General features: G+C 41.6%; 1 protein-coding gene and 1 long non-coding RNA gene across 13 annotated transcripts in view; one reads left to right on the top strand and one right to left on the bottom strand.

The window, feature by feature from the left end:
- The window catches only part of SH3RF2 (SH3 domain containing ring finger 2), a 132,403-nt gene that overhangs the window by 52,783 nt on the left and 66,833 nt on the right, over positions 1–12,787 (bottom strand). For 10 of the 11 annotated variants that reach the window (XR_013379710.1, XR_013379711.1, XR_013379713.1 and 7 more), the window contains exon 5: positions 7,844–8,167. The exons of the other annotated variant lie outside the window; for it this stretch is intronic. Coding sequence is in view for 4 of the 10 variants with exons in the window: in XM_077897700.1 (XP_077753826.1) it covers positions 7,844–8,167 (324 nt within the window). In the remaining 6 variants the exon portion in view is untranslated. The remainder of the gene's footprint in view (positions 1–7,843; positions 8,168–12,787) is intronic. 11 annotated transcript variants of the gene reach the window in all.
- LOC144314054 (uncharacterized) overlaps positions 1–12,787 on the top strand; it is a 51,116-nt gene that overhangs the window by 24,608 nt on the left and 13,721 nt on the right. Inside the window, exons 3-4 of one of the 2 annotated variants that reach the window (XR_013379716.1) lie at positions 8,144–8,345; positions 9,975–10,361. This is a non-coding gene — a long non-coding RNA (uncharacterized LOC144314054). Of the gene's footprint in view, positions 1–8,143; positions 8,346–9,974; positions 10,362–12,787 lie in introns of those variants that run through there. The other variant, XR_013379717.1, reaches the window with a different exon arrangement.

The raw sequence follows: 12,787 nt of genomic DNA, 5'->3' as shown, positions 1-12,787 counted from the left end.
ATACCACTTCATACCCATTAAGACGGCTATAATAAAAAAGACAGATAGTAAAACAAGTGTTGGTGAAGATGTGGAGAAATTGGAACCCTCATAAACTGTTGGTGAGAATGTACAATAGTGCAATCACTTGGGAAAATAGTTGGCAGTTCCTCAGCTAGACATAAAGTTACCATATGATCTAGCAATTCCATTCCTAGTTATATAACCATGTGAAAACACTTGCCCACACAAAAACCTGTACACAAATGTTCACAGCAGGATTATTTATAATACTAAAAAGTCAAAGAAAAAAACCCAGATGTCCATCAACTGATAGTTGGATAAACAAAATGTAGTATATCCACATAATATTCTACACAATGGAATATTATCAACTATGAAAAAAGAAGTACTGACACCTGCTACCATGGATGAACTTTGAAACACAATGCTAAGTGAAAGAAGCAAGCCCCCAAGGACCAAATACTCTGTGATTCTGCTTATATGAGTATAATAGGCAAGTATATAGATACAGAAAGTAAATGGGAATTGCCTAGGGCTGAGTTGGGGGGTGGAGGGAAATGGGGGGTTTAGGGGTGATGGCTAAGAGGTGTGGGCTTTCTTTTTGGAATAAGGAAATATTTTAAGTTATGGTAACAGATGTACAATGCTATAAATATATTAAAAGCCAATGAATTGTGCACTTAAACAAACAAGACAAAAACCAAAAAAAAAAAAAAGTACTTAGCATTATCTATGAGGTATTCTTGGAAAGTCAAGCCTGAAGCTGATTAAGTCTGCAGACCTAAATACCAGTGTACAGAAAGCACAGAATAGAGAGGAATGTGTTAAACAATGCTGCAAATATGCAACTGGCAATACTCAGAATGCAAAAATCCAACAAGACAAACTACCTGGCTTCTAGGTAGCCAGGCTACCTATGCATGGCTAAGGACCAAACAAGGAAAGAGGAGTTTGTGGAATAAAAGAAATCTAAGAGACATATCAACCCAATGCAAAGTGTTTCCAATCCATCATCTGGATGCCATTTAAACAAATCAACTGTAAAAAAAAAAACATTTAGAAGGCTAATATGGACATTTGAACAGTGGCTGACTAATGTTTTTAAGAAATCACCGCCCACACTGATGTAATGAGCACTGATATTATATAAGACTGATGAATCACTGAACTCTACCTCCAAAACTAATAATACACTATATGTTAATTAATTGAATTTAAATTAAAAAAAGAAATTGCTTCCGACTTTCTAATGTGTGAGAATGGTATTATGGTGATGTTCAACTCTTAGAAAAAAATACTAAAACTGGTAAAGAGGTATTGAGATACGTGTGGATGGAATGATAGGATGCCTGAGGTTTGCTTCCAAAGAACCCAGTTGGGGAGCAGGTTCAGGGCTGGGGCTCTAACTGAAGTCAGACTGGCCCATGAGTGTATAATTGTTGAGACTTGGTGTTGTGTACATGAGGGTCCATTATACTCTTCTTTCTGCTTTTGCATATGTTTAAAATTTTCCATTATAAAAAGTTCAAAAACATGTACAACATAGTGATCGACGAGAAATCTAGCAACTGATGTCTATGAAATTTTGACTGCTAAAATATTTAATAACAAAAACAATAATCAAAGTGCTAGCCAAGCACTTTATAGCCACTTTGCCTACTCTGATTTCCCAATAATCTTTTGAGGTAGAGGTTACTCCTGTTCTGATGGAATCCTAAGGCACAGAGTGGCTACTGACTCACCCTAAGTTTCCTCACTGAGATGAGGAAGAGGTGGCTGGGTCCAAGACCATAGGGGTTTCTCCTGGACAAAACACTGCTTCTCTAGGTGGCTTGTGATAGTTTTTTCCCCGGGGGGAACTGGCTGAGCAGAGGGCAGTGGAGTTCCTGTGGTTCTACCTTGTGTCTTTTCTTACTGTTGGATGTCCATCAGGGAACTCCTGTTCAGGTATTACTGATAATTTATGAGAACAGTTCAAGGGGCTGTCTCTGGCCAGGGGTACACTCTTGAAAACTTACCAAACAAATTTCAAGCACCTATTAGGCTCCACAGAAGATACTTTGGGGCAGGTAAGATGACATGGAACAAAACAGTTTGAGCAGATATGTACCCACTCAATGGTGGCTTTCTATTTTTCTAGCCACAACTGTTTGGGACCACCCCAGCCAGTTCAAGAGTGCTCTGATAACTTCATTTATGAATAGGGATTTATTGAGTGAAAAGTGGAAAGATAGAAAATTTTATCTTAGGCGGTATTAACATAAGACTATAAGAATAGGCTAAATATATTTCTGTAAATTACCTTAGAAAAGGAGAGTTAGCTAGAATCCTAAGCATAAACTAGCATTGAGACTGTGTCCAAAGGAAAGAAATTATCTAAATATTGCCATCTCTCATGGCAGTCGGGCTGAGAAACTCCCATGAAAGAGAGAAAGGGAGAGGATCTGGACTAGTAGTTCAAGCTCCTAAAAGTTACTTTATTCAAAGTGTTTCAAATATAGGATTGAAAGGAAAGACTTACAAGACTTCAGAATTCCCCAAGGTCTGTGACAGCTCATCTTCCCAGGAGCCCAGGAAAGATGCTTGGAGTTGTCATTATTATCCTGGGGGCTGGCGGGGGGGTGGGGGTGGGGGCAGAGGAGGCATGCAGGAGTTAATCACATTCCTACCCTGACTTAGGGAACTGCCATTTTCCACCATCTTATCTCTTTTGTTTTCTGGGTAAACAGAAGAAGGGATCAGGTTTGGTAATTATTTTTAAAAGTCAGAGGTCTTTGACTCTGTTTTTAATTCTCGAGGCAAATTATGTTATTACAAACCTTTACTGTGGTTTTTGGGAAGTCAACAGTAACATAAATGAACAAAACACCATCCCTGCCCTTAAGAAGTATCCAGTCTCAATGAGCATGGTGAAAGATAGGCGTGCAGTATGGATAGTGCAAAGAAGAATGTATAAACAATATGCTGTGAACACAGCGGGAGATACTAATTCTGCCAGGGAGAACCGGCAAGAAGTTCCTCGAAGAAATGGTATGCGTATAGGCCTCTGGGGTGTGGATAGGATTGTGACAGGTGAATGCACCAAAAATAAATTCCAGGAGAAACAGCCTTTAATTTATTCAACAAACATTTGTTCATCGCCCATAATAACACTGATACTATGCCGGGCACAAGGACCCACAGCAGAGTGGCCTAGTGTATACATACTGTGCTTAATAAGGTCAGGGAGATCACTGCAACTTTTGTGTGTGTGCACACTCTTGTGTGTATATGTGCACACACATGCATACATTTTCGTGTGTGTGTGTGTGCCGTTCATATGGGGGATCTCGGAGTGCTGGGAGGGGGACTGTAGCCAGATCATGGAGGGCCTAGAATGCCTTCATTTATTTAGGGGAGAGAGCACAGGTCTCCCCTCAAATCCTGGGTCTGTTTCTCACTTTGAGACCTTGGGCAAGTTGCCTATCTTTCTGTCCCCAAGTTTTCCTGTTTGGTAAAATGGGCATAGCAGCGCATACTCTTAACAGTTGTGAGGATAGTCTGTAGGTTTGCAAATTGTTATAGTTTCTGGCTTTTAGTGGCTGCTCATTAAGCAGCAGGTATGACTTCTTCTGTGGACTGCAGGCAACCAGTCTGGGCAAGAGAAGCAGCTGAATGGATCTGGGTTTTCAAGAAATTGTGATAGAGGCCATGATTAGAAGAATGGGTGGGAGTGAAGGGGCAGACAGGGTGAGGGTGGTGATTGAGCCTGAGCTCTGGGAGAACAGGAAGGAGGCTGAAGCAATGGTCTAGACAAGAAATGAGGACCCAAACTAAGGCATTGAGATGGAATGGACAGAAGCTATATAACTAGGTGGCAAAATGAGCTTGCTGACTAACTGAATGTAAGAGGTGAGGGAAAGAAAAATCTCTGGAATGGTGACAGGCTTTTTTCTAGGTGTCCAGCAATCCCACTAACCTGGATCTGTGATACAGGAGGAAGGGCAGGCTGCAGGAAGGGGGACTGGTGGGGGGGGGTGTGTGAGAGAGGAGGAAGTCAGGGGTATACTGAGGGACCAGAACCTCTTAGGAAGTCTGCTGTTAGAGAAAACAAGAACGCTTCATTGTTCTGTGAGTGTGGGAGAAATGGGACAAGTAGGCTCTGTGTCATGAATAAGTGTATTTTAGAATCTCTAGAGTGGGCACTTGTGACTTCCACTGCTGAAGGACTTCATTCTAACTTGTGTCCCATGCTGTTGATTTTCTCCTTTTAAGGCATCCCTTCTCAGTGCAGACCTAGGGATCATCTTCAGGACTCTGAAGCCTGAAGGCCAACTCCATGGGTTCCAATCCTCCTACTTATCCTCCTCCATCACCCTTTCCCAGGGAGCCTCCTCAGCCTCCTCGGGTCTAATCCTGAATTGTTTTCTAAGTACAGTTGTATTTAGTGCAACGTTTATCCTTGAGGTCATTTCCTGACATTGTAGCCAAATGTGTCAGGTGGTTTCCCACAGGTGGGAAGACACAACACCAACAACAGGAAAACAAAATTCCTTGCTTTGGCCTCTCTTTTCATATACTTCTGTGAACATAAAACTGTATTACTTACCATATATGGAAGATAACCCATCAGACTACATGAAAAAATGTTCAGTGTTATTCAGTTCAGAGATGGGCAACAGCTTGCCTCAAGCCCTGACCCTCAGGCCCTGCTCTTTCCTCCTTCCAGAGGCAGATTATTAGCAAGAGTCAGAACCAAACTGGGACCTTCTTAGTATCATCAAGAGGGTTGGGGAAAATCGGAAAGGGAACAGCATTCTCAGTCTATAGCTCTGTGTTGTTAAATTCTGAGTCTTTGTACTGCTAAAGCTAGTGTGGGTGTCAGCAGGGCCTCATCTCATGTTAGAAGTCTTAACTCCACTAAAGTTAGTCATTCATTTTTGTGTCCTTGCTAGATTGGGAGTTCCTTGATAGTAAGAGCTTACTCATAGTGTCTTCGGCAGTGTATGTAATGGTTGGACACAGCTGATAATTCATAAAGGAACAAAGTGTGATAGCAAATGACAATCTTTCAGCGTAAAAGACTTAGGGCAATTGTTTGTTGAGGAATGGAGTGGGTGGGGAAAACAATGCTGTAGGGCCTGGAAGTCTAATAGGAGTCTGGTGAAGCGTCTGAGAGAAGGGAGGCTATAGACACCCAAGATGAACCACATTGACATCATAACAGTGTTGCCTGATGAGGCCTCTGTTGAAGACATAGTGCAGTGACAAAAGTGTATGTTCTAATATCACACAGTTCTAGGGTTAATCCAGACTCTCACTGTTTACTATTTACATGAACTATGACCATACTATTTTTGGTGAGACCTTAATTACCTTGCTGTAAAGTGGTGATAACACCTCCTCTACAAAGAGTCTTACTATCTTTTATGATAGAGGGTGGGACTTAGGAGACCAGCAGCAAATAAAGACTTTGCTATCAGAGGATATTATCCTATCTATCTGTCTATTTCTCTATCCATCAATCATACTAGTCTCAGTAAGTGTTCAGGATTATTATTGCTGTTCTTCTTGTTTTGGTAGTTGAATCCCCAATACTAACTATGGTTGCTAGTATATTGTAAGCACCCAAAAGATGTTTATTGGTTCAAAGAGTTACACTGACCTGTGAGCTTTCTACGGGAAACTATTCCTCTTCCAGTCTTTCCTGTCTGAGTATTTGTCACCACCATCTTCCCAGATGTTTAAGTCAGAAGTCTTGATTCCTTGATTTATGGGGTGCCTGCTAGGAACTAGGGTGGTGCGATGGGGAAGGTAAAGGCAGCTTGAAAAACTAGACCCAAACTCAGCTCTCCAGGATGTTAGAGAAAAAAGGAAGCAAAAGAACTTATCATTTGTTCAATTTTTTACCCATCTTTAGATGTAGCTTATAAGTGAAGCATTTTAAGAGTGTTTTTGACAATATCTGGGCAAACATGTAGAAATACTTATAATCCACTGTCATCTGAATTGAGAAAGGCTATCAGTACTGTGCATAGGTTTCCTGGGAATAAGATATGCAAATGTCATACTTCAGAATTCTCACCATCTGTGAAAACTAGGAAGTAACACTATTTTATTTTATTTTTTTATTAAAACTTTCTTTGGGGGATACTATTTATTTTAAATCCTACTAGGATTCCCCACTTTGGTTCAGCCTTTCTGTGGATGAGGTAAATGACTGGAAAGAAGAATTAAAAAGGCACATGAAAAGTGACTCTTGGCTAAATCTCTGGGGAAACCAACTTACAGCTGAGTGAGTTTGCTTATAACTACTGAGTGTAGGCTGTACTTTACATATCTATCTCTCTATATAAAAAATGGCTTCAGAAAAATTCAGTTAGTCTTTGGCTTAATTTTGAGTCACTAGGCCCCTCATTTTAGAGGGTGTATATTGTGTGTGTGTGTGTGTGTGTGTGTATGTGTGTTGGAGGGAGAACTGGGTACAAAGCGTGTACGTACTTGTAAAAAAGCATTTGGAATGTGTGTGTAGGAAGAGAAATTTATGGGTTTTTATGTAAGGAGGGAGGATGTGGAGGGAAAAATGTATTTGTGTGTGTGTGTGTGTGTGTGTGTGTGCCCACGTTCGTGTATGTAGTGCAGATGGTGGGCTGAAGTACACGAGCTGCCAGCCTCTTAGAGATCCAGACAGTGGTGCAAGATATAAAATGTTGTAGATGGTGATTGTTTTCATTTTAGACCAGTACACAGGTCTTTGAGAAGCCCTTGACTTTCTCCTCCTCCTTGTCTTGTTAAAAAGGGATTAGAGTCCAATTAAGTCCTTTAATCCCAAGGTAGAGATTCATGTTTTAAAACAAGATTTACAGCTTCAAAAAAATACATCAGTGCAAGCTGAAGTTTGTCCTTTCAAGTTGCCACCTGCATGGTTCTAAAGAGTGTTTTCAGCAGAATCCCCAACACGCAGTTATTCTTAATTACTTTGCCTCATACCTCCAGTCCTTCATCTTTCAAAGTACCCTTCAACCTAAATAGCCACATGCTGTTAGAAGTACTTCTGCTTCTGGATTGCCACAATCGCCGCTTGCTTTATCTCCCTTCAGTTGGCAATTCAGTGTTCTGGCTTAATAATAATAATACTAAGAGCTAATGCTTATTGGATGTTTAGTATGTGCCAGGCATTGTGCTAAGCACTTTACATGTATTATCTTACTGGATAATACATATAAAAACACACAGGGTTGGCTTCATAGGTGTGTGACATATGCAGTCACAGGGGCTCTGTGTTTAGAAGGGCTCTTCCCTTGGTTTAATGCTCTGCTGTTGCTGTATAGAAATTCTTAACCATTTCTGAGCAAGGGACCTGCATTTTCACTTTTCACTGGGCCCTGCAGATTATGTAGCCAGTTCTGAAAACACCTAGTAACCCACATTTAACCCATACTTCTCTTTTCCTTCCTTTCCATGTGATGCCTAAGACATCGCCACAGGATGGAACAGTGAATTTCAGTGCCAAAACCTTCTCTGGAAAATGGATGCCCTTATTTGGAGGGAGTACTTTAAGAGACAGGAATCACATCATGGCTTTTAGCATGGGAAAGCAAAATATCTGTGAGGATCCCCAGTGACTCCTCTTAGCCTCAGTTTTCTTACTTGTAAAATGGGGGTAACAGTAACACCACCTAACTCAAGAGGCTGTTTCAAGGACAACATGAGATCATGTGTCTATAGTTCTGACACAGAATATACACTATTAATGCATTATGGCTGCTCAGCAGGTACTCAATATCCACTGTTGCTTGTGACATGGTGTGTGTCACCTGCCTAATCCCAAGGTGCCTTATCCCAAGGGTTTGTTTCCTACCTGTCCCACAGAGCTGGGAGGAATATCTGTTTTCTCCATGTGCTGGGTGATCACAGAAGGGTTGCTGGAGCTGATGAGCACCGGAGTGCTGATCTCTACCATATGGCGCCCAGAGGGAGAATGAACCATTCTGTTGAGAGTGTTCAAGGCTGTTGTGATGGAGAACTGCCCAGGTCCCTTCCTCCTGGATCCAGGGCCCCTGCGGAGGGTGGGCGTGTTGTTTGCTTTGCCTCGGGAGGATGAGGGCACCAGGGACAGGGTCTTTGTGCGGGCTGACTGCCGGCCTTTGTTCTTCTCTAGGAGGTGTCTTGCAGTGAGGTTTGGCTGAAAACACAGAAGATCCATGAGAAGTCAGTCTCCCTTAGTGTGAGCAGCGAAGTCCTACTCAGGCTGGTCTGAAGCCAGTTCAGATGTTACTGTCATCTTTGGTCAACTTCCATCTTTTATCAGTACTTCCCAGTTACTTCACTGTATCAATACACTCTGACAACTCTCTTGCAAAGTAAGTACTGCTCTTATTCTTTACTGAGGTCAGCAGGGGTGAAAATAAACTATGATACTCTTCCCTGATTGGGAGCATTCTTCCTTCATCCACTTTTCCTGGGCACTCTCCCACCCTTTTCCTCCTCTAGCCACGCCTGGATGCCACTGGGTGGGCTGCAGCCCCTGTGTTCGCCCACTGTGGCACTTTACACACCACACTGTTCATTTCCCTTCCTTCCTTCCAGTGGACTGGTGGCCACCCGAGGGCAGAGAGCTCACACAGGTCCATCTCTGCCCTATCCCACAGTGGGTGCTCAGTGAGTATTTGTGGAATCATGTGCACATGAAGCTGCTCTGGTTTATACATTTGATAATCATCTGTGCTAGAATGTGAATCCATTTGGAACTTTGAATCTTTATGTTAAGACCATCTTTTACTACTTCCTTTAAACACTTTCATCTCCCCACCATTATTTCTTGTTCTGTATCTCTTAATCTGTGATATGCTCGTTAATCAGGAAAATAATAAAAGGGGAGGAAAAGAAAACGAATAGAAAAGAAAGAGCAAGCCTTGTTTTGTAGAGTTTACTAATTTCTATGATATAAATATCTACTAGTGGTTTACAACTAGCTAGCAGAATTTCTGAAAAATGTAAAAACCAGCTCTTGCAATCTAGTTCTAGCTTTAGCACAACCACTAACTGTGCTATAGTTTGAGTTCAATTCCTTCAGAAGGCTGAAATACGCTGACAAAGTTGCCCCCTAAAGCCACATATCTCATTCTAATGTAGAGATGCAACTATAGAGGTAAAAGGGAATTTGCCCATTTAAGAACTTTTTATGACAATGCGCAGATGATTAAAATAGCCAATGTAGAAAATCTTAAAGAGGAGGAAGTTCTTACCTTAAGAAGCTTGTGGTATGGTGAACAAGAAAATCAAGAAGGGGAAGTAGCATTATTACGTTTTCTTTAAAGATGAGAGAGCTGTGGCCCAGAAGGGGTGATTTAAAAATGGCACCACCAGTAAATAGATGACAAAACAAGAAAATATCAGATAGAAATGAGTGCTTTGATGTGATAGACAGCAGCAGGGGGAGACGCATACTTTGGGGGAGGGGTCAAGGAGATCCCACTGAGAAGATGACATTTAAGCAAGACACAGATGACAAGCAGGAGCCAGCCATGTGAAGACAGGGCTAAGAATATTCCAGACAGAGGGATCATAACCTAGTGGAAAGACCTTGAGGAGGAGAAAAAACAGTTTGAGAAAAAGTCAAGAAAGAAACAGATGCTGGAACAGAGAGAGTGAGGGGCAGGTGGTAAAGTAAAGAGACCACAGAGATAGGCAGGGGCTGGGTCATTAAGGTCCTGGGAGGCTCAAGTTTATTCTAGGTGTAATAGGAAGCCTTTGGCAGGATTAGGTAGAGAAGTGACATGATCTGATTTATGCTTTTAAAAGCTCATGCTACAGTTTGGCAGTTTCTTATAAAGTTAAACCCATACTTAGCATCTGACCCAGCCGTCCCACTCCTACGTAATTACTGAAGAGATATGAAAACTTATGCCCACTCAAAAATCGGTATGCAGATGTTTATAGTAGTTTACTCATAGTAGCTAACAAGTGGAAATGACTGTGTTGTCTTTCAGCTGGTGTGTGGACAAACAAACTCTGGCACATCCATACAGTGGAATATGGCTCATCAATAAAAAGGGACTAGCTGGTCATACACCCAACAACATGGATGAAACTCAAATGCTTTGCGCTAAGTGAAAGAAGCCAGATTCAAAGGCTACATTTTGTATGAATCCACTGATAAGACATTCTGGAAAAGGAAAATTATAGGAGCAAAAACCAGATCAGTGGTTGCCAGTGGTTGAGAGGCAGGGCAGGGGCTGATGATAGAGTCAGCATGCTGTTGTATTTTTGGCAGGACTTTTCTTTTGGAAAAGTTGGAACTTTTGGAACTTTTCTATTATCTTGATGGTGGTGTGGTTATACTGTATGCACTTACCAAAATGTATAGAAGTGGACACCAAAAAGAGTAAATTTTACCGTACACAAATAAATACATAAAAGCTCATTCTGGCTGTTATGCAGAAGTACCAGCCCGGAGATGCCTGGGTGGTGGTTGAGCATCTGCCTTAGGTTCAGGTCATGACCCCCAACCCAGGATGGAATCCTGCATCAGGCTCCCCGTGGGGAGCCTACTTCTCCCTCTGCCTATGTCTCTGCCTCTCTTTGACTCTCTCATGAATGAATGAATGAATGAATGAATAAATAAATAAATCTAAAAAAAAAAAAAAGAAAAAAGAAGTACCAGCCCAGAAGTAGGGAGACCAGTTAGGAAGTTACAGAAGTTGTCTGGGCAAGCTCTGACGGCAGTCTGGACTAGGGACAATGCCTCACATTCCCCAGAGCACCTATCCCTCCATTGTTCACCTGGTAAGAGGACAATATATATTCTTTGAGTTGAATGAGTAAAGTTCTTTATGATTGTTCACAGCTACAATGAAATAAGTTGATTTTTTTTTTTTTTTTGCCTCTACCTAATTGTTCTGTCCCCAGGTGAGCAATACTTTCAGTGTTTTCATCAGCAACATTGACAAAGGGCTCTGTGTGACTCTTGGTCTGCCCTGTGCTCTGCCAACATGATTAATAGCTCAGTTGGGGGAGGATTGCAGATCTCTTAAATTTGCATCCACTCATTTGAAATGATATCCTTGAGGTTCACTGGGCTGAGCAAGGTTCACATAACCCAGGCAGGCCTCACTGGAGAAGTCTTGACAGGAATGGGTGTAAGCTCAGCATTTGTTTTACCACCTTTTTATCCAGGTGCTATTCAATAAATCAAGTGATACATTAATAAGAAAAATCCTGTTTGTGAAAAACAAAAAACAAAAAACAAAACCTACAACCAAAAAACCCAAAACTCCCAAACCACCAAAAAAAAAAAAAAAACCAAAAAACCAAGCCACGTCTTTCTTACAAGAAAGCTTTCTTTCTTTCCAATTGCTTTACATGGCACTGGTAATTCAAAACTTATTTAAAGAGTTCTCAGCAAGTGCTAGTCTTAATGAAATGACTGGAGTCAAAATTTAAGTACTGCTTTAAAAAGCTCAATTTAGATTTCAAGTAATTTTTGAAAATCAGGTTCCCAGATTAGAGCAACCACTTGATTATCTTTTTCCCCTCCTAGCAATTAGGAGAACAAATGAAGCAATGGCTAGTTTGATGATAATCTGGAGGGTTCTTGTAATCACTAATTTTAGAGGTGAAGTGGTGGGGAGAGTGTCCAAATGAATAATCATTAAATGTAGAAATTTTGGAAAAAAGAGTATCAAAAATGGGTAATAAAATCAATGATGCTTTCTCCCCCCAGGAGCTATGGAGAAGTTTCTTGAAATAATGCAGGGGACTGTGTAAGCTCTGAAATGCAAAAACTGAACCCCCTCCTATGTATCCAGCTAGATATTAGCTGGAGCTGGTCTCTGTCCTTGGAGACTTAACCACTGTCTCCCCATCACTGTAATTGTTCCACTCCAGCAAATGTTGCTTGACCCAGCAAATGCTTCCACCACTAACCCAGGCACATAAAGCACAAAGTAAGGCATGCATTCTTGACCACTCCCCCTACCCTCTCCTCACTTCTGTCAACCTCCAAGTCCTGTGGATCTACCTCCTAAATGGTGTTGAATCTATTCATTTATTTCCAATCTCCTGGTCCAAGCCACAGTCATCTTGTAACTGAGACTGCATGCACTGGCCTCCTAAGTGGTCCTTCTGCTTTTTGTCTCTCCTCTTCAAATTATTCTTCCCACTGTAGCCAGAAAAACAGTCTAATAAACCCAGGTCTGATGCAGAGTTATTGTGTCCCTTAAAATCTTTTGATGGTGTCTACTGACTTCCGGATCAAATCCAAACCTTTTATGATATGGCAAAGACCACAATATCTACTAGATAGTCCTTGTACCCCCTTGTACTTCTCGGCTGCCTTGAAGACAGGTGAGGCTAGGGGCATGGTTCGGGCCAGTTGGCGATGAGTGGAGTGACGAGTGTCACTTCTGACCTGAGGCCATTCACTGGGTTGTAACTCAGTCTTCCTTACCCTTCCCCTGCCATGAAAACTAGGGCAGTCCATGTGTTTCAGATGGCAACTATAAGATGATGGCCCAGCCTCAGTGAATGTTCTGGAGTGACTATGTGAGCAGAGCCTCTCACTGTTCTGTGCCAAACATGTAATGTGGGTGAGAAATAAGTTTATCTTTGTCAAGCCATTGAAAGTTTGGGGCTGTTTATTACCATAGCATAACCTAGCTTATGTTGACTAATACAGGATGACATATAAAGCCCTCTGTGATCTGTCTCCCACTTACTTGTCTGGCTGTGTCATGTCATTCTCTTACTCTCTTTGCTCCAGCTCTAGTATTCTTTTGGTCCTTGGGTACACTACACTTCCTCA

Source organism: Canis aureus, chromosome 5 (assembly GCF_053574225.1).
Source record: "Canis aureus isolate CA01 chromosome 5, VMU_Caureus_v.1.0, whole genome shotgun sequence".
Lineage (NCBI taxonomy): Eukaryota > Metazoa > Chordata > Mammalia > Carnivora > Canidae > Canis > Canis aureus.
Note: the sequence above shows the minus strand (reverse complement) of the source record. Positions and strands in the feature narration are given on the sequence as shown.